The sequence below is a fragment of the Rhinolophus hipposideros genome (genome assembly GCF_964194185.1).
Source record: "Rhinolophus hipposideros genome assembly, chromosome: 10".
NCBI lineage: Eukaryota > Metazoa > Chordata > Mammalia > Chiroptera > Rhinolophidae > Rhinolophus > Rhinolophus hipposideros.
In genome coordinates, this window is record NC_138056.1 from 50930396 (window position 1) to 50951597 (window position 21202).

Below are 21202 nucleotides of genomic sequence, written 5' to 3' on the forward strand. Positions count from 1 at the left end.
GTACAGACTTGTGCAGAGAGGGGTGGGGAGGTTGGACTTCGCAGTGGAAGGAGCATCCCTGCGGTCTGGGACCTGGCGGAGGGCGTCCTCACTCCGGGGGGAGCTGAGGACCCGCCCTGCCCTGGCCTGGCCTGTTCCTGCCCTGCCCAGGAGCCGGGTCTGAGGCAGGGGCCACTGGGGTCCCAGAGGTAAGCGAGCTAGGAGGCATGTGTGCGGACTGGGGGGAAGGAGTATCTGCACCCTGGATGTCCGAGAGCTCTGGACACCGGCATAGGGCTCTGAGGGCTCGGGGCTGGGAAGCGAACGGTCTGGGTGCACCCTGGGCCTCGCTGTGTGACCTTGGGTGAGTAGCTGCCCCTCTCTGGGCCTCAGACACCTTCATCAAGTGTCAAGGAGGTGATCCTGCTCCCGCTCCCCTCACGGCTGAGGGCACCAGTGCCCAGTGATACCAAGAAGCTCACCTGCCTCTCTCGGGTCCCGCAGCCTCAGCCTGGGTTAGGAGCAGGTGCACTGGTAAAACTGGAGGGAGGGGTGGCTTGGAGCCCGGACACAAGCTGGGGCCCAAGAGTCCGCCTCTGCTTGGAATGGGCTTCTGCTATTCTCAGCCTCCGGCTCAGGCGTACTCCCCTCTATGAGAGCTCAGTGAACAGGAGCCCCTGATGTGTCAGCCCGGTGCCCGCCCTTCCAGAAAACCGGGGGTGTGGGTGGGGACTCAGCCATCAGAGGTATGTGAGGGTGGCTCCCAGCGGAGATGCACGAGTGGTGGGTTTCTGCAAAGGGCATATATGCTCCCATCCTCTTCCCCTCTCGCCCTCCCCCCATACCTCTTCATTAAAAGAGCAGTTTTGTGTTTTTTGTTGTTGTTGTTTTTAACCAGTAAAACCCCTTTTTACCTTTTTTTCCAGGAGATAGTTTGGTGGCTCAGATGAGGGCCTCACAGTAGTAGGGCAAGGGGCTCCTTCTCAGGGCTGCCTTGGGTAGAAGTTTGGTTAAAAAATACACAGAGATGCTGCTGCTCAGAGACTTGGGGGGCCAGGGATGGAGGGACTTCTGGTTGTGGGGAGAGACAGCTTGGTGACCCACAGGGAGTCAAAGGAGGGAAAGTGGGTATGAGGGTCAGAGAGGGCGGAAATGGGCTGCGTAACTCCTAGGTGCTGAGCTGGGCTTGGAGGGGCTGCTGTGCTCTGGGGGAGGGAGGGGGAGTGAGACCTTGAAGCCCCCTCACCTGTCCCTTGAAATTCTGTGAGCTTTTGACCTGAGGGTTAACAGGGAAGTTTTGTTTTTCCTTCAGCTTTGGTTTGAGTCATTTCTAGAATGGCTAGAGCCTCACTCAGCCCCTCCCAGTGACCTCTGGAGGGGCGTTTTGGCTGGTGTTTAAGAGTCTCAGAGTTGTGGCTATACGAGACCAGATCTGGGCAGATGTGGGGGCAGTGACTGGACAAAGGGTTAGGCCAGTCCCTAGAAGGTGCTTTTTTGGTCATAATCTTGGTTTTATCTCATTTTACTATCACATGTGTCTTGTTGGTCATTTGGCACTCCTTCGCCTGTGCCTGGTCCTGTGTTGGGCACTGGGCACAGATAGGGCGATTGGACCTATTTCCTACCAGAGGAAGGTGGGGGAGGTAGACATGCAGTCCAACGACACAGCTGAGGGATGAGAGAAGAGGGCCTTGGGAAGCCAGAACTCAGAGACTTGGACTGCAAGGAGATTAAGCTAGGCTTCCCAGAGGAGGGGGCACGTGACTTGAGCAGTGAAGGAGTCGGAATTAACCAGGAGAGAGGAGGGGGAAGCCCTCTCTCAGCAGAGAGGACATCACCAAAGTTGGCCAGCAGGAAAAGCCCAAATTCCTGTAGATTCATCACTGAACAGTGTTTGTCAAGTTCCTCTCCACCCCAGCCCCACGTCAGCTAAGTGTCCCAGAAAGGGCTTGAATGCCAAGCTCCGGAGTTGGGACCTTTACCTGAAGGTGCTGGGAGCCTTGAGAGTTCCCAGCAGGGGCATGGCAAGATGAAGCTTACAGTCTAATGAGATTAATCTGATGATATTTGCAGGGTCGGCCAGACAGACCAGGAAAGGACGAGGAAGCTTAGGGCATGGGGGCAGGGCCAGGCATTGTGTACACACACACACACGATGCTTTGGGGGTGATGGAAATGAGTCATGCTCCACCACACAGGAACAGAGACCAATCAATACTCAGCAGAAATGCAGAGGTCATCTGAGAGGGACAGATAACGGGATCTGGGCATCTAGGGGCGGTAGCGTAATTTTGCTGTGTGCATACTGTGTGCCCTGTGGAGGACTGGGTGCTCCAGGGACTCGGAGACCGTCACGCCAGCAGTGAGAGGTGTAAGCCTAGGGCTTGGGAAGGAGCAGCAGCATTGGCTGGGAGTGGCTGGGGCTGTCATCTCCCGTTTTGGGGTTCAGAGGCTCAGAGAGGTGAAAGAGTACCAACCTTGTGTTTGGGGCCACCGTGGAGAATAGTGGCTGGGCTAGAGGCAAAGCCTGGACTGTTCTCTTGCAGGAAACGTGCCTCTATTGGAGGACGGATTGTGGGAGGGAATGAGGAGACTGGTGTGGAGACTAGTCCAGGAAAGAAGTAAAGAGCAGCTGATCTTGGGTGGGCCTGGGGCTCGGGGAGACGGTGGAAACGAAAGTTGGCAGTGAGGGCTAATGGGTGAAATTCTTTATGGAATCAGCAAGATCAGGAGTGTGTCTCCTTGTCTCCTTCCCTGACAGTGTCTGTTTCACCCCTCAGTGCCAGATGACCCAGGAATAGATTTGTGACTGCCCCAGCCTTTATCTTCTTTATACCTTGTCCCAGCCCTGTCAGTGGCAGGTGGAATGGTCCCCATTTTCCAGGTGAGAAGGCTGAGGAGCCTGGCAGGGACTCGCCCAAGGTCACCTGGTGATTCTGAAGCAGAGAACCTGGGTCTCATGCTTTTAAGTCAGGCTCAGCTGAGGGAGGACATGGCTGCCATTTGCTGCTGTGTTTGGCGTGGGGCAGCTGTCTCTTGGGTCAGAGCCAGCATCCACAGGCCACGTCTCCTGGTCCAGCACCCAGAGGGGTAATCCAACCTCCCTTGAAGAACGCTGGGTGTCTGCTTCTCCTGCCCCAGGGAGGCCAAGTGCAGGTTCTAACCCCACTCTGCTGAGGCTGTGTTCTTCTCCCTCAGGGATGCTTGGCTTCCCCATTCATGCCACAGGGAGAACAGGCCTTGTCCTGTCTCACTTCTGTGGCCCGTGATGACGTCAGGTGAGCTTTGGGCCTCTAAAACCCTTTGCATGAATGCATGGAAGATATTATTGAGTGGGTTTGTTGGTAACTATGGTGACCACTGACCTCAGCCTGTCTGTGTGGGAGTGGGGGCAGGGAGGCAGGGCTTGCCTGGAGTGGCCAGGCCATGGACTACCCAGGCCATGGACTACCCAGAGGCTGCAGGGTGGCTTCGGAGATCAGAGCTTCATGAAATGGCTCTCCTGACTAAGCCCCCAGCGGCTGGCACAAGGCATCTTATATGGTAGAAATCAGGTAGAACGATATGAAATCTGATCCTTCACTTTCATGTGGTTCAACCTGGAATCATTTATCCCCATTTTACAGAAAAGAGGCTCCTGATGTGATTTGCTCAAGGACACACAATGAGCTGCAGGAGTAGAGTAAGATTTGCTCAAGGTCACAGTGAAATGCAGGATTCCTTGTTCTTCGTCTTTCTTTCCACTTCCAGGGTCTGCCCTCGTTCCAGACCTCTGCTTCTGCCTGCCCCAGGTCTTCTTCCTCCACCTCTCTCTGATTAGGGTTTCTCCTTAGCTCCCTGAGTACAGACATACCTTGGAGATATTGTGGGCTTGGTTCCAGACCACCGCAAGAAAGCCAGTATTGCAGTAAAGCAAGTTGTAATCTTTTTGCTGGTGGAGAGTCTTGCCTTCAATTTGTAAAATACACAACATCTATGAAGTGCGATAAAGCAAAGTGCAACAAAACGGGTATGCCTGTACCTGGGTAACTTGGTTGAAAGCATATGAAATCCACTAGTACAGAGGGCATGGGTAGGGGTTTGGGCAGATGGTCTGCAGGGGAGGTGGAGCACTGCCTAGGAAAGAGAGGAGCAGGGCTGAAGGGAGATGTTTTTAAAAGCACATTGAAAGGCCTTTTGAGATTACGCATTGCCTCGGCACTCTTTGCGAACACCTCTGCCTCCACGGTCATACCGGAAGCTGCCTAGAGCAAGGACTTTGCTTCTGACATGAGGACACTGATGTTTTCTGAGCACTTCCTTGTGCCCAACAGCATGGCAAGGACTTTATATTTGTCTTCACAACAATCCTGCAGCGGGGAAACAGTCTCAGAAAACATAAGTAACCTGGATGGCAAGCAGAATGCATCCCAAGTGAATCTCATTCAGAGTAAGAAATGCGGAATCGAACACACGACTTCAGGAGGCTTGGAGAGGGCCCTGGGCCCATGAATTTATAAGGCTAGGCCGGGGCACCACTGACCTGTACCCTGGCCACACCTACAGTAATCTCTTCAGAGGCACTCAGGCTGCAGTGATTGGCATAGGAGACGCTGGCCGCTGAGAAATCAGCCTCAATCCCCGCCCAGCGGAGCTCACAGCCTGTTAAGAAGGAGACCTAAACCAATGGGCCGGTGCATTGTAACACAGGCAGTGGTGGCCAAGAGCTAGGACAGAGGAGAGAGAGTGTCTGCATAGGGCACATAGCTGGGGTGCCACAGTATCTGGTTCTGAATGAAAGTTTCTGGCCCCTCCTCTAGGAAAGTTCTTGCTTATGTTCCCACCAACTCTAGGTCTCAATCATAGTTCTTATTTTACTGAGTCTATAAGTTTAAGTGCCTACTGTGTGTTGAGCCTTATATCTGGGCCTTGCCTAGAGTGGGATTATACAGAGAAGCAAAGAAATGGCCCTGCCTTCTAGGAGCTGAAAGTTGGCTACTACGAGAGCAAGCTGTAGCCATGTGAAGTAGCATGAGAATCAGGATTCAAGTGTGTCAGTGGAAGAAGGCTTCCAGGAAACAGCCCACAGGGAGGGGAGGGCAGAGGGAAAGCTGTTATGGCTCAGGAATAAGACGGCAGTAACTCATGCTGTAGTCTCCATTGGCTCATTTAACAAATGCCTCCTGTGTGCCAGGCACTGGGCTAGGTGCTGGGGACACCGTCACCGTGGTGAACAAAACCTGATGTGGTTCCTGCCCTCAGGGATCTGTAGGCATACCTCGGAGATACCTGCAGATTTGGCTCCAGACCACTGCAACAAAGCGAGTCGTAAGCTTTTTGCTGGTGGAGGGGGTCTTGCCTTCCCTTTGCAAAAGCCAGATCTGTGAAGCGCACTTAAGTGAAGCACGATACAGGCGTGCCTGCATACTTGTCTAGTAGAGGAGGAGGCCGACTCCAGTCAAGTCATCATGATAAAGGCTAGGAAGGGGGATGGGATGCTTTGAAGCTGTTAACAGGCATTGGACCCAGGCAGGAAGGTCAGGCCAGGCTTCCTGGAGGAAGTGAGTTTGAGCTGAGGTCTGCAGGGTGAGCCCAGCTAGGAGGGGATGGCAGAACACATGCAAAGGGCCCAGTGGCAGGGAGAACACAGGGAAGGAAGATAGAAGGGCTGGTGTGGGCTGAGGCTGGGGAGGCAGGCGCGGCCCTGTGTGTGCAGAGCAGAGACCGGCTGCTGCTCCCAGGAGGGGATTTGGACGCATACGGCCCCCGGCACTATGTGAGTCCAGCTATGAGGGAGGCAGAGACTGCAGGCGGCTCTGGGAATCCAGGGTGAGGGATGAAGTGGTGCCTGGAGGTCCAAGGCTGCTCTCACTGAGGACAGCGTGTTTGAGGTGGGCTTTGAAGGAAAACAGTTTGCCTGGTTGTGTGTGTGGTGGTGGTGGAGGTCTTGGGAGAGAGGACGTTTCAGGCAAAGGCACCGCATACGCACAGAAGGGCAGTCTTGGAAAGCTGTAGGTCATTTGAGAAAGAGCGAGAAGCCAATTGGGGGCAGAATAAAGTGTGCAAGGGGTCTTGGGAAGACCTGTTGGCCCTCCCTTGGGGCCCTAAGTCCTCCTTCCCTGGAAGTGTGGGGTGTGTGGGTGTGTGTGTGTCCTATTTCATCTCTACCCCAGGACATGACTTGGCCAGAACTCTGGACAGCAGCGCCTAGATCTAGCGCTTACCTGCCCCAAGAGTGGGTGAGGTCAGCAGGGAGGCCTGGGGAGAGAAGGGCAAAGGGGTGGGAGGTGGAGGAGAGCTCAGGGGTTGCCTTTGGGAGATTAAAGGGGCACATCAGGCATAAGTACAACACACTAGGGCTTTTCATATGCCAGGCATTGTGCTTTACCTCGTTCTGACCCTTCCCAGCGAGGGAGGTATCCTGCCACATCTCGCAGACGAGCAGACGGAGGCCCAGAGAGGTTGAGTCCCTTGCCCAGCACGCGGAGGGACGCATGGGTGACGGAGCTGCGCGGCCGCGTGTGACCCTGCGCCCCGTTCCCCGCAGCGCGGCGCCATGGACAAGATTCTGGAGGCGGTGGTGACGTCGTCCTACCCGGCGAGCGTGAAGCAGGGGCTGGTGCGGCGCGTGCTGGAGGCGGCGCGGCAGCCGCTGGAGCGGGAGCAGTGCCTGGCGCTCCTGGCGCTGGGCACGCGCCTCTACGTGGGCGGCGCCGACGAGCTGCCGCGCCGCGTGGGCTGCCAGCTGCTGCACGTGGCCGGCCGGCACCACCCGGAAGTCTTCGCCGAGTTCTTCAGCGCGCGCCGCGTGCTGCGCCTGCTGCAGGGTGGCGCCGGCCCGCCGGGGCCCCGCGCGCTCGCCTGCGTGCAGCTCGGGCTGCAGCTGTTGCCGGCGGGGCCCGCGGCCGAGGAGGTGTTCGCGCTGCTGCGGCGCGAGGTGCTGCGCACCGTCTGCGAGCGCCCGGGGCCCGCCGTCTGCGCGCAGGTGGCCCGGCTGCTGGCGCGGCACCCGCGCTGCCTGCCCGACGGCCCGCACCGCCTGCTCTTCTGCCAGCAGCTGGTGCGCTGCCTCGGCCGCTTCCGCTGTCCCGCCGAGGGCGAGGAGGGCGCCGTGGAGTTCCTGGAGCAGGCCCAGCAAGTGAGCGCGCTGCTGGCGCAGCTGTGGCGTGCGCAGCCGGCAGCCATCGTGCCCTGCCTCAAGGAGCTGTTCGCCGTCATCTCCTGCGCAGGTGCGTGGGCTCCGGGGCCCCCGGGGGCGGGAGCCTGCGCGCCGAGGTCCTGGCTGCACGCCGGGGCAGGGGCTGCTCGTGCACGTTCTTCTGCGTGGCGCGCTCGCGGAGGCGTGGTGTGTGCGAGCCAGGGGCGCGTGCACAGGTGGGAGACGCTCCGTCCCAACTTCTGGTCAGCAAGCCCGTGCGGGTGCTGGGCGTGCAGGGAGCGGCGGACTGCTCGGTGTGGGGAAGGACGAACCCCATGCATCGGGCCAGAAGGAGGACCTGGACGCTGAGCGAGACAACGGGAGGCGGGGCGGGGCGGTCATCGTGCCCGGAGTCAGGTGGGCTTCTTAGCAGTGCTGACTTTTGAGCCCGATCGTGGAGAGCTGGGCAGCGGTTGGGGACAAGGTGCTCTGGGCAGGCAGACGGAAGGTCTGGAGACACAGTGCAGCCTGCCCTGTAGGTGTCACCTCTGCCGTGTAACAGTTTGGTCCTGCATTGACAACCGGAACTTGGACGATAGTATAAATCACTGAAGATGGTCCTGCGCCTTCCCTCACAGGGGAAAGGAAGGTAATGGACCTGGTGGCAGGAAGAACCAAGGCCCAGTGTGTAAGGGCCGGGCTCCTTAGACAACTGGACAACCGGTTTTTATAACTAAATGCTCTTTCTCACCTTTAGGCCTTTGTCTTTGTGGTTGCACCTGGAATGTCCTCCGTCCCCCCAAGTCCGCACAGGCCTCCTACCTGCTCATGTCAGCCCCAGTGTTACCCCTTCTAAAGGCCTTGCCTGTTCACCCGCAGTTGGGGGTCAGTGCGTGGCTGTGTGTGTGTGTGTGTGTGTGTGTGTGCGCGCGCCTAGCACACGGCTAGGCCCAAAACAGTGTCAGTGGAGGTTTGATGAGTGAATGCGTTAGTTAAGATGGACTCAGAGGCGGTGATGCTGAGGGGGTGAGGACGTGGTCCTGATGTGCTCTTTGCAGAGGCCCAGCCCAGTTCTCTGGCAGCAGGAGGGCACGGGATGATGGGAGGTGGGGGCGCGTGTGCCTTGCGAAGCTCAGCCCAGCCCCCTGTTCCAGAGGAGGAGCCCCCGTCCAGTGCGCTGGCCAGCGTGGTCCAGCACCTCCCACTGGAGCTCATGGATGGCGTCGTCCGGAACCTCAGCAATGATGACAGTGTGACGGACTCCCAGATGCTGACCGCCATCAGCAGGTGGGCTGAGGGCGGGGCGTTGGTCAGGCCCCTCTCCCTTCTAGAAGCCCCGGCCTCTGGGTGGGGGCTGGGTTAGATTTAATGTCAGAGGGCCCAGGCCCTCATGCTTCTTCATTCATCAGTCCTTTCTTGAGCCTTGCTTTGTGCCTGGCCCAGGGCTGGATGTGGGAGACACAGAGCGCCCTGCCCTAGGATTCTGTCAGGCAGGGTGTCAGCTGTGAGGCCCTGGACAGGTCAGTGAACTCTCTGAGCCTCAGTTTCCCATTCTGTAATAGCAAATGCGGGTGGTGGTGAAAGTTGTCAGGCTGCCATGGGGTAATATTAGAAGGTGAAGGTACTTAGTAATTGCTTTCTGAGTTCGACAAGCATGACAAACAGTTTGGCTGCTTTTTAGCTCACAGAGCTCTCGCGTGTCCCCCATCTCACGTGGACATCATTGAGCCTGTGATCGAGCCACACTTGCTCATTCAGCGATCCCGGAATCTGCTGCCTCCCCTCCTGCCTGCAGGCTTTTGGCTCTGCACACCCCCTTCGCCTGGCATGCCGCCCCTTGCCATTTTTTTCATACCCACGTGCAGATCCACTGTCTCCATTGGGCCGTCCTAGGTTCTTTGTCTTTAGTGGGTATATATCTTATATGATTGTTTTGAGGATTAAATTAGATAAAATCGGATAATACATGTAAAATGCCTGGAAGCTATTATATTATAGTTACTGTTACTTTGCTCTGCATTGTTTTACCTCGTTAATAGTATGGTGTACCGAGTATAAAAATAATCGTGACATTTTCGTGAGCACCTACTAGGTGGCAGCATCAAACTCTGTGTATACAGATACTACGTTGTGGGGGTCAGACGGGTTAATATGTGTAAGGCAGTGCCTGGCACAGAGTGAATGCTACAGAAGTGTTAGCTGTCGTTATCTCTTTTAATCCATACAACAACCCTGCTGTTGGTAGGCATTGTTCCCATGTTACACAGGAAGAAACGGGGGCTCAGAGAGTAAGCGACTTGTTCCAGGTCACAAGCCATGGTTTGGGGAGCCAGAGCTTTTGGCCCGGGGACAGTGCTCCTCCTGCCGTTGGGGTCTAGGCAGAGGCACCCCCCAAACCCCGTTCTTCTACTGCAGCCAGCGTATATGGGGGTGAGGTTTGGGGTGCTGAGAGGGCTTGGCTCCCCTCCTGTTGGACTTGGAGCGCTCGTCTCTGCCAGGTGCCTTACTGGGCTCAGTGGATATTCCCGAGGTGTCTTGTTCATTCCAGGGACCCCGAGGCTGCCCTGTGCAGGTGTGAGCAGTGTAGGGCCTCGGGACGTGGTGGCCAGTCCCCGGGCTGTCCCCACCCAGGCATCGGGGCCTCGATGGCTCCTGTGTCATTGTCACTCGCTTCACCAGGATGATCGACTGGGTGTCCTGGCCCCTGGGGAGGAACATTGACCAGTGGATCATTGCATTGCTGAAGGGTCTGGCTGCTGTTAAGAAGTTCAGCATCTTGATCGAGGTTTCACTCTCCAAAATTGAGAAGGTTGGTGGGCCCCTGTCCTGGCCCCTGCTATGGCTTTGCCCACTAGCCTCTTGCCAGGGGCAGTGCAGTTCTGAGGGCAGAGCACTGGCACCCCACCCAAGCGCACTGTGACCTGGGACAATTCACTGCCTCTCTTTGGGCCTCAGGTTCCCCCATTCATTCCTCTGACTACTCATTCAAGCATGTGTATGTTACTTTTGGTGTGTGTGTCCATCCCTTAGATATCTAAGTATCTAGCTGTCCATTTCACCATCTGTCTGTCCACCCAGGCGTGTGAGCACCTCTATTCTTGCTCAGGCCTGGGTCTGCTGCTTCAGCTTTAGCCGGTGGCCTTGGGTGGGCTACTCGGCCTTGGGTGGGCTAGGCCTGGAGCACTCCTGACCAGGGACTCTCTTTCAGGTGTTTTCCAAGCTTCTGTACCCCATTGTCCGGGGAGCCGCTTTGTCTGTCCTCAAGTACATGCTCCTGACTTTCCAGCACTCCCACGAGGCCTTCCACCTGGTAAGGGCCCATCCCACTGCACCCCCAATGGTTTGGCTGGAGGCCAGACGTGCTGTTTCTATTGGGGGTTAAGGGGTTGGGGCTTGAAGGCCAAGCCTTCGAAGCCCTGGATGTCAGGACTGCAGGATTCTTGGGACCCCGATTTACAGATAAGAAGCTGAGGCCAGAGAATTTGTATGGCCTCAACACGGGCCGGTAGTGGAGCGGCAGGCCTAGAATGATGGCAGTGTATGTTCCCTGGGTGCTAGCTTGTGTGCCAGTCACAATGCTAAAGGCAGTACATGTGTTCATTCATTCAACTCCCAGAGCAACTCCTCCCAAGAAGGAGGTTCTGTCATTTTCTCCATTTTTCACTTGAGGAAACTGCAGGAGGTTAAGCCACTTGTCCCGGACCATAGCTGGTGAGAAGTACAGGGAGGATTCTACCCATGTTGATCTAACTTCTGACCCAGTGCCCTTCCTGTACCCTGCTGCTTGCCAGCACCCAGGTGGCCTGGCCTCCAGCTCAGGCCCCTTTCTGCTGGCTTCCGGACCCTCCCTTGGGAAGGACAGCCTGTGGCCCTGGGGGACTGCCTTCTGAGGACCTGAGATGGGGCCCTTGATTCTGATGGCCCCTGGTCAGGGCAGAAACTCCCTGCTTCCCTATTTGCTGCAGTGGGAGAAGCACAGACCCAGCGATTGAGGTACTTAGGGTTGAGTCCCGGCTCTGCTGTTTGCCACATGTGGTGACCTTGGGGCGAGCCCTTATCTTTCAGAGCCCAAACAGGGGTGTAATCCATAGGATGGTGGGTGGGGGTCAGATGAGGTAATATTTGTCAAGAGCCTGCCACGTCCTAGGGACTTGACAGATAGTGGTTTCTTTCCATCTGTCTCCTGGGCGCCCCTGCTCCCGGTTCCTGTGGCCTCTGTCCATCCCTGGGACGTTGTGGTGTGGCACCCCCATGGGTTTGAAACTTAACTCTCCGTAGCACAGAGGAAGGAAACAGGCTTTGGATTCAGACCGACCTTATTCATGCCCCAGCTTCTCCCGTGACCCATGGTGAACTCCTTGGCAGGTTCTGGAACCTCACGAACTTTAACATCTTCGTGTAGAAAATGGGGATAATATCTCTGCCCCATAAAGTCACTGGAGGGTGACGTGCTTGACATGTATGTTTGCTGAGAGAATGATGGTGTTTGTCCCCGTGCGGCCGCCCGTGCTCCATCAGGCTGCCCGCTGGCTGGCCACTCTGCGACCCCAGCATGACTCCTGGGTGGGCAGGGGAGCCCTGCTCATTCAGGCCTTCGGGCAGGGCCGGTTGTGAAGCGTAACAGTTGGGGCTTGGGCTCAGGCCTTCCCTGTGGTGAGGAGGGAATTATAGATCCCATTTTATGGGTGAAGAGACTGAGGCAGGGCATCCAAGGTCACAGATCTTGTAAGGAGAGTCACTGCTTGAGAGCTCAGAGCCCCATGTGATCAGGGGAGCAGACGTGCCAGGGAGCTCTGGGTGTCTTCAGCAGTGACCACCTTCCCACGTCTCAGCCTAACCCCACTCTGCTCTCACAGCTTCTCCCTCACATCCCCCCCATGGTGGCCTCTCTGCTCAAGGAGGACTCCAACTCTGGGACCAGCTGCCTGGAGCAGCTGGCAGAGCTGGTCCACTGCATGGTGTTCCGGTTCCCGGGCTTCCCGGACCTGTATGAGCCTGTCATGGAGGCCATCAAGGTGAGTGACAGCCCTCTACGGCTCCCTTGCCCCACTCTGACGAGAGTGTCTGTTGGGGCCTTGCTCAGGGCCATGCCACGGGTTGGGGAGCCCCCATCATTGGTCCCTGGCTATCTCCATTACTTCCCCTGGTCCATCCTTTGCTTCAGGAACACTGAGCCATCTGCCGTTCCCTGGACTGCTCGTCCTCTCTCATGACTGCTCTCAGCTTTTGCATATGCCATTCTCTCTAACTAAACCCTTGTTTTGCCTGGATCGTTCCTACAAATTCTTTAAGGCTCTGCTCAAGTGTTACCTCCCTCAGGAAGCCTTCCCGGGTAACTCTCAATACCTTCCTCCCCCCAGCAGGCTGGGTCAAGGTCTCTCTGGGTTCCTACAGCCCTGGGGCCTTCCTCTGTCACATGTTGTCACTCACTGTGTGTCTGTGGCTCCCACCACGATGAGCACACCACAGCAGGGATTGTTTATAATTAATTGTTCACATGATTTTACTGATTCTGCTCTGTGCCAGGCCCAGCCTAGGAACTGGGGACACAGGCATTAGTCACCTCCATTGAGGAGCTTTCAGCCTGGGGGAGGAGGTGACACACTTGTATAAAAGTAACTGATCTAAGCAGCGTATGAATTGCCCGAGAGGGTTAGCCACAAGCAGTGAGGAACCAGAGGAGGGAAAGCTCGTCTCCAGTAAGAGAAGGAGGCTACAGGGAGAAAGGCTTCTGAATTAGGTGGCTGGGTTGCCAGGACAGTAGCCAACCCCTGTCGACAGTGCCACATCTAGCAGCATTTTCCCGTATATTTTCTCTTCTCATGCTCACAAGAAGCCTGTCGAGCAGATACTATTGTTACTTCAGTTTCATAGATGAGGAAAATGAGATTTGGAGCGATTTGGTGACTTGTACAAAATCATGGAGCTAGTGAGAGAGAGCAGGACGGGATTGCCTGATGCTGAGGGCAGGGCCAAGCATGCGTGGAAGATGTGTGGGTAGGTAGAGGCCCTTTCAGAGCCTCTCATGTGACTCCCATTTTTGTAGCCGGGCAGAGAGGTCACCTGAAAAGTGTCCCACTTACAAAATACCGGAAATGCTTGTTAAGATATAACAAACATCTTTTTAAATACATAGCTGAACTTGCAAGAAAGTAAGGGGGAATCCCCAGGGGCCAAAAAGGGAAACTGAGTTCCAGAATGGTAAGTGAGAGGTGATGCTTTCGCCCTGGGATGTGGAGGGAGGGTGGGTACGACAGCTGACCTCCGTCACGGAGTGGCTTGAGCTGATGGGCACATGTGGTGAGGCTTAGGGCCCGCCCCTAGAAGGGGGTTAGCACTACGAGCCCACATAAGCCAGGACCCAAGAAAGGCTTGCCCGTTCGCAGGAGTTGATCTAGAAAAAATATACACATGGTCCTAAATAGACATCAAGGGAACTTTTCTGGCTTGGTCTGGGCTCTGGATTGGAAAAAAAGAAATTTGCGATCAGTGGCCTGCTCTCATGTCAGTTTAAGGGTTCAAATTCATACCATCTTTGGGGTTGTGGGACCCCTAGGCTCAGAAACTAACATTAAAAGTGATCCTAAGCTTGTAATACCCAGGGTTGCTTAGTAGAAATGGAAATGAAACTGCTTTCAAGCCACAAAGATAAGATTCTACTGAAGATGAGTTTTTAATACAAAAATTACAAAACATACAAGGGAACAATCTACTGTGAGTGAAAGTTGGTAACAACACACAAAACCTCTGGCATTGACTTGGATCGCCTCAGTTTTTCAACTTGACATGAAAAAGTGTTTTTTAATAGTCAGTGTGCACCTACAACAGCAGGGGCTTCCTGGCTAGGTATTCAGTTCCCTGTCACGAGGTGGATGAGCAGAGGAGACGGGACTTCCACGTACTGGACGTGACTGTTACTGTTTCCTGCTAATTGTGAGCTTCTGGTGGGCAAGGGACCCCGTCATTTTGGTCTCTGTGCCCAGTAAATGTCACAGCACGTGACTGTGGTGTGAAGCCTGCTGTCATGGAAGTGTGAACCGGAGGAGGGAGCAGGGCGCTCGGTGGGCACTGGGGGAAACCCACGCTGAGTGAGGCCCAGGCTTTGAACACCAGGGGCTGTGGTCTAGTCCAGGGGACAAGGTGAGTCTGCCAATACCTGTACCACTCGATGCAGGCTTTAGGCTTTATAACACAGGCATAGGTAGTGTGAGGACCCCATTTGAGAAGATCCAGGAAACCCTGCTAGAGAGAGGACAGAGGACCTTGAAGGCTGGGGACTGGCAGAGGGCTGGGTGGGGGTGGGAACATGCAAATCCCGTTTGGCGGTAACGTGGTGGAGCAGAGTGGAGATCAGTAAGATCAGCAGAGCAGAGGGCCTTGAAAAACCAGAGCAGATCTGGGCTTTTCAAATGCTTCCGCCAAAGGACTTGACGTCAGAGGAAGGACGGGACTTACCCCCAGTAGCCTGACGCAAGCTTAGAGTTTCTCTAATATCTCATTTTATCTCAGAGACTGAAGGATGTAGTTCATAATTATATTTGTTTTAATATAAACATACATTTCTTCCTTGAATATTAGAGCATATATGTCCAGGAAAGGTTGCTACTTTTGCCCCAAGGCTTTGAATACCCACTGGTACAAGCCAGTTTGAGAGGCAAGACAGCAAATTTTCTGCAGGATTTTGTTTATAAAATTTTCACATGCATTTATTCTAGGAGTACAGAATACATATATTCTGTTTTTGTATACAGGCTCCTTTATAAATTAATTCTGGAAAGTTCTCTTAAGTAGGCAGTTGTATCAGGTAATGGCAGTTTCTCTGGGAGCTGTGGTCCTTGCTAAGGGAGACATTGTAAATTTCCAGTAACATTAGGAGCTTGAGAGCGATTTGGACGTTCTTGTTTTCCTAAGAGGACAAAGTTACCTGCTTTAGGAAGATGACATTTAATGTTTTTTTTTTTAGTGTGGATATTTTTGCGTCTTCTGTGTGTGTGTGTGTGTGTGTGTGTGTGCGTGCATGTGTGGGGTTCTCTCTGCTTTTTCATCCCTATTTGTTCATGTTGTGTGGAGTGGGGATTGGAGAGGGAATAATACGAAGATAAAAGAATGGTCTAAGAGAGATGACACTGAGCCGTATCGTCTTATCTCCCCTCTGGCAGCTCCTACATTTTTTTTATTATCTGTGAGAGATGTCTGACGACTCTGGTAAATGATCCTGAGAAATGAATGAGAAGAAGGGTTAAACTACTGCTGGAGCCAGGCCTGCAGTGGCCAGAGCATGTGCACTGGGGAGCCGTGTGCTGTCGGTGCTAAGCTGATTTGAAGCTCTGGAGCCTTGGACAAACGTAGGGACTGTTCAGGGTCTGGAATTAGGAGCAGGGCTAGAGGAACTGGCAAGAATGTTGCCTAAGTCTATGAAGTAACTCTAATCGTGCTTAGGTACATTTCTTTAAAATGTATCATCATTAGAACCAGTGCTAATATTCTTTTAGGTGCAGCTATTTAATGTGAAAAAGGATAAAGAGTGGGAAAGTGTGTCATCCCTGAGCCTGTGACTGGGGACCGGTACTTCAGACCCCTGGACCTCCCACCGTTCTGACTGTAGGATTAAGTTCTGGGGTGAGGGTGGGGTGTGGCTAATTCCAAAAGGCTGACTCTGCAAACCTGGAAGTAGGAGTGTCATTGTGTGCAAGAATAGTCCGCCAAACTGACATCAGGTGGGCGTGTCCTCATTTGCTAAAGGAGGAAACTGAGGCCCAGGGAGGTTAACCGACTGAGTCACAGAGGTGCATGGACCACCACAGCCAGAGAGCTCATGAGGGTCATAGTCGTACTAGGACTGAGATGTGGACACCACTGGATGTAGCCTGGGGGCCAGTGCTGTCATGGCTCAGAGTCTGTCAGACCCTGGGCTCTTCTAAGAACCTACAGATTCTTCTCTGACTGCCTGTATGTCCCTGGGAAATTCTTTATCTTAGTCTCAGTTTTTTCATCTATCAAATGGGGATTTTACCACCTTCTTAAGGCAATTTGACATTAATCATGTAGAATGCCCACATGTCAAGGTGAGAACCTAGAATAAGTTTGAAAGCCGGTGGCTATTCATACCCATTTCTAGAACTTTTGTGGGGGAATGTGCTTGGGTGCGTGTGGGATAGGCTGTAGTCCAGGAAGGCTTCCTGGATGAGGTGACATTTTTAGAGCTGACCCTGGTGCCCACTCTCCTGCTGACTTGTTCTCTCCTCAGGACCTCCACGTTCCCAATGAGGACCGCATCAAGCAGCTGCTGGGGCAGGATGCCTGGACCTCACAAAAGAGCGAGCTGGCTGGCTTCTACCCCAGGCTCATGGCCAAGTCAGACACGGGCAAGATTGGTTTAATCAATCTGGGCAACACGTGCTATGTGAACAGTGTCCTTCAGGCTTTGTTCATGGCTTCTGAGTAGGTGCTGCTTTTGAACTTTCTGGGTACCTCTGCTTTTCTCCTTTGGGCTCCCTGGCGTGTGAAGGTGGGGATGGGGGTTTGGAGAAACTGAATCGTGCTTTGCATTGTTGGCATAATTCCCTGAGGAAGTGTGGGTACATGAAGGACAGGAGAGCGGCCCCAGAGGTCTCCAGCCTCCCCCCAAGGCAGTGGGTCAAGACTGGATGGGAACTCGGGAGGGGGCTGCAGACGCTGGGCGGGTAAACATCACTGACTTCTGGAGTCTGTGGGGTGGGTCGTGTCTTCCAGAGTAGAACTCCCCCTCACTCTGGTATTAACCCCCCCTCTGCCCCGCCCTTTTGCTAAAACAAAATCTTCATTGTCAATGGCTACCTAACTTACGGCTTACTTAAAAATCAGTCAGGGTTTCAGCCACAGAAGTAGACATCTTTTTTTCCCCTCCGATTGTGTGTGTGTTAAAATGCACATAACATAAAATTTACCATACCATCTGAAACATGTTTAAGTGTACAATTCAGTGGTATTCAATACATTCGCTTTGCTGTGCAACCATCACCACCATCCATCCCATAACTCTTCATCTTGTAAATCTGAAATTCTGTACCTATTAAACAATAACTTCCCAGATTTCCATTCTGCCCTCCCCACCAGCCTCTGGCAACGACCATTATACTTTCTGGCACTGATTCTACCTCTATTCTAAGTACTTCATATAAGTGGAATCCTACAGTCTTGTGAATGGGTTTGTTCACTTAGCGGATGTCCTCCAGGTTCATCCATATTGTAGCGTGTTGCAGAATTTCTTCTAAAGGCCGAATAATATTCTGTTGTATACATAAACCACATTTTGGTCATCTGTTCATCCATTGATGGACACTTAAATGGCTTCCATGTTTTAGCTGTTGTGAATAATGATGATCTGAACATGGGAGTACAAACATCTCTTCGAGACCCAGCTTTAGATTCTTTGGAGTGTATATCCAGAAATGGAATTGCTGGATCATATGGTAGTTCTATTTTTAACTTTTTCCTGAACCTCCATACTGTTTTCTACAGTGACTGCACCAGTTTACATTTCCACCAACAATGCAATGTTCCAGTTTCTCCACATCCTCGGAAACACTTATTTTCTGGGTTTTTTTTTTTGATAGTAGCCATTCTAATGGGTGTGAGGTGGTATCATTGTAGTTTTAATTTGCATTTCCGATGATTAGTGATGTTGAACGTCTTCTCATTTGTTTATTGGCCATTTGCATGTCTTCTTTGGGGAACTGTCTATTTAAGTCCACTGCCCATTTTTGAATCAGGTTGTTTGTTTTTTTGTTGAATTTGAGTTTTCCATATAAAGAGAATTCAATCCCTTATCAGATAAGGGATTTCTATTTGCAAATATTTTCTCCCATTCTGTGGGTTGGGTTGCCTTTTTATTCTCTGGATAGTCTTTTTTTTTTTTTTTTTTGCTATTGAAAGAGGTTGCTTTTTATTTATTATTTTATAATTGACATTAATATATTAATTTCAGGTGTACAATATAGTGACATCCCCAGGACTTACGTTTGTTATAACTGGAAGTTTGTACCTTTTGAGCACTTGTACTGATTTTGTCCACTTACCACCCTCCACTTCTGGCAAACAATAATCTGTTTTCTATATAAGTTTGGTGGGTTTTGTTGTTGTTGTTTTTAGATTCAACATATAATTTGATCATACGTTATTTATCTTTTTCTCTCATTATTATATCTTATTATCTTATTATATCTCTGTCTTATTTCACTTCACGTCATGTTCTCCACGTTTATTCAGTTGTCACAAATGACAGGATTTCCTTTTTTCTCACGACTGAATAATATTCCTCTCTCTCTCTCTCTCCACACACACACACACACACACACACACACACACACACACACACACCACATTTTCTTTATCCATTTATCTCTCAGTGGACACTTAGGTTGTTTCCATATCTTGGCTATTATAAATAATGCTGCAAAGAACATGGGGTACATTTATCTTTTTTTTTTTTTTTTACATCTTTTCTTTGTTAAACTTTATTTATTTAAGTGTGTTTTTCCAGGACCCATCAGCTCCAAGTCAAATAGTTGTTTTAATCTAGGGGTGGAGGGCGCAGCTCACGGTGGCCCATGTGGGGATCAAACCGGCAACATTGTTGTTAGGAGCACTGCGCTCTAACCAACTGAGCTAACCTGCTGCCCCTATCTTTTCAAGTTAGTTTTTCATTTTCTTTGGATCAATACACAGAAGTGGAATTGCTGGGTCATAAGGTATTATTTTTAATTTTTTAAGGAACCTCCATACTATTTTCCATAGCGGCTGCACAGATTTGCAATCCTACAAACAGTGCAGGAGGGTTCCCTTTTCTCCACCTCCTCGCCAACCCTTATTTCTTGTCTTTGTGATAAGAGCCATTCTAACATGTATGAGGTGGTAGCTCATTGTGGTTTTGATTTACATTTCCCCGATGTCATCGATCAACTTCTCATGTACCTGCTAGCCATATGTATGTCTTCTTTGGAAACATGTCTATTTAGATCCCATGCCTATTTTTTAATTGAATTATTTTTTGCTATTGAGTTCTATACGTTTTTTATATATTTTGGACATTAACCCCTTATCAGATACATGGCTTGGCAAATGTTTTCTCTCATTCCATTGGTTGCCTTTTCATTTTGTTGGTGGTTTCCTTTGCTGTGTAGAAGCTTTTTAGTTTAATGTAGTCCCACTTGTTTAGTTTTGCTTTTGTTACCTCTGCTTTTGCTATCAAATTAAAAAAAAATCGTCACCAAGACTTATGTCAAGGAGCTTATAGCCTATGTTTTCTTACAGGAGTCAGATGGCTTCAGGTCTTACATTCAATCTTAATTCATTTTGAATTGATTCTTTTGTATGGTGTCAGAGTGTGGTCATTCTCTAGCATGTGACTGTCCAGTTTTTTTCAGCACCATTTATTGAAGAGACTGCGCTTCCCCATTGAATATTCTTGGCTCTTTTGTTGTATGTTAATTGACCATATATGGGTAGGTTTATTTCTGGGCACTCTATTCGATTTCATTGATCTGTGTGTATGTTTCTATGCCAATACCGTACTGTTTTGATTATGATAGCTCTGTAATATAGTCTGAAACCAGGAAGTGTAATGTTCCTCTATTTTTGTTCTTCTTTCTTAAGATTGCTTTGGCTATTCAGGGTTTTTGTGGTTCCTTACAAATTTTAGGATTGTTTCTTCTATTTCTGTGAGAAATGACATTGGAATGTTGATAGGGATTTCATTGAATCTGTAGGTTGCTTTGGGTAGTATGGATATTTTCACAATGTTAATTCTTCCTATCCTTCCATTTATTTCTATCTTCTTCAGTTTCTTTCTTCAGTGTCTTAGAGTTTTCTGAGTAGGGGTCTTTTTATCTCTTTGGTTAATTTCCTCCTAGGTATTTTATTTTTTTGATGCAATTATAAATGGGATTATTCTCTTAATTTATTTCTGGTAATTCACTGTTGGTGTATAAAAACGCACTGATTTCTGAATATTAATTTTGTATCCTGCCACTTTACTGAAGTAGGTGTCCTGTGGGGCCTAGTGGCACAGTCTTTCTGGTCTCCTTTATTGGGTGTCCCTTGTGTGGGTTGTGTGTGCCTTTCTGTTGTAATTGAGCCTTGATTGCTGTTGGTACATCAGTGAGTGGGATTGACCATCAGGCTGACTGGTTGTGAGGAATGGCCACGACTACAGCAGATGAGCTCTTGTGCAGGTGCTGACCCCACTGAGCACAATTCACTTTAGCAGGGCTCTAGTGCCTGCCAAGTTCACCCTTTGGGTATGTTGTTTGTGGAACTTGTTGGGTGGTGCTCTGTTGTGATCTGAAGCTGGCCGCCATGTATGTTGGTTCTGGGGCCTCTTGGTAGGGCTCTGGTGTAGGTCAAGTTCAGCTGCTGCCTGTGCCTAGCCTGGAGCCACTTTATAGGAGCTACAAAGTTATCTGCAGATGGTTGCTGCCTGTGCTGGCCTTGGAGATGCCTCAAAGAGGCTAAGCTGCAAACCAAGGCCAGCTGCCACTAGTGCCAGGCTTGCGGCCACTTAGCAAGAGGTATGTGGCATGCTGAGGCCAGATGCTGCTTGTTAGGGGTTTGTGGACCTTTGAGAGATTTTAGGTTAGTCTGCAGCATGAGGTGAGACAGGCCATTTGTGTAGAAAAGCCACTGGAAGAGGTTCTGGCCACACACTTGGGTTGGGTGAGGTGGGTTCTCAGGGAATCACCAGTGCAGGGTGAATGGTGTTAGGTTGATGGAGAGCTCAGATTTGGCACCTGCCTGTGCCTGCTGGCTGGATGGGCAGAGAGCTCAACAAAGGAACAGTGGCATCTGCTGGCACTGCTGTCCCCAGACTGAGCTGCCCTGACCCCTGCCCCTCCAGCCCTCGTCCTCAGCCAGATAGTTCAGTTCCTCCTCCTATATCCATGGCACTTTTTGAGCTGCTGCCCCAGCACTCGAGCTCAGAGCAAGTGAGTCTGTCAGTGGGTAAGTTCGTGCATGGGCCCTTTAAGAGGACACCTGGGCCTCCAAATCTGTCCCCCACCCCCTCACTCAGCCACAATCTCCACGGGCTTTCTCAGCCAGAAATTAGGGGGACTTCTCTTCCCAGCGCTG

General features: G+C 51.6%; 1 protein-coding gene across 3 annotated transcripts in view; it reads left to right on the forward strand.

Annotated features, from left to right (window-relative positions):
* The first annotated feature begins 15 nt into the window (after window positions 1-15).
* Window positions 16-21202, forward strand: part of USP35 (ubiquitin specific peptidase 35) — a 28298-nt gene continuing 7111 nt past the window's right edge. Inside the window, exons 1-7 of one of the 3 annotated variants that reach the window (XM_081064077.1) lie at window positions 16-188; window positions 6506-7187; window positions 8251-8383; window positions 9776-9905; window positions 10305-10406; window positions 11953-12111; window positions 16344-16537. In XM_081064077.1, the coding sequence (XP_080920203.1) occupies window positions 6515-7187; window positions 8251-8383; window positions 9776-9905; window positions 10305-10406; window positions 11953-12111; window positions 16344-16537 (1391 nt within the window). In that variant the 5' untranslated portion in view covers window positions 16-188; window positions 6506-6514. Of the gene's footprint in view, window positions 189-6298; window positions 6420-6505; window positions 7188-7521; window positions 7982-8250; window positions 8384-9775; window positions 9906-10304; window positions 10407-11952; window positions 12112-16343; window positions 16538-21202 lie in introns of those variants that run through there. The other 2 variants (XM_081064078.1, XM_081064079.1) reach the window with 2 other exon arrangements.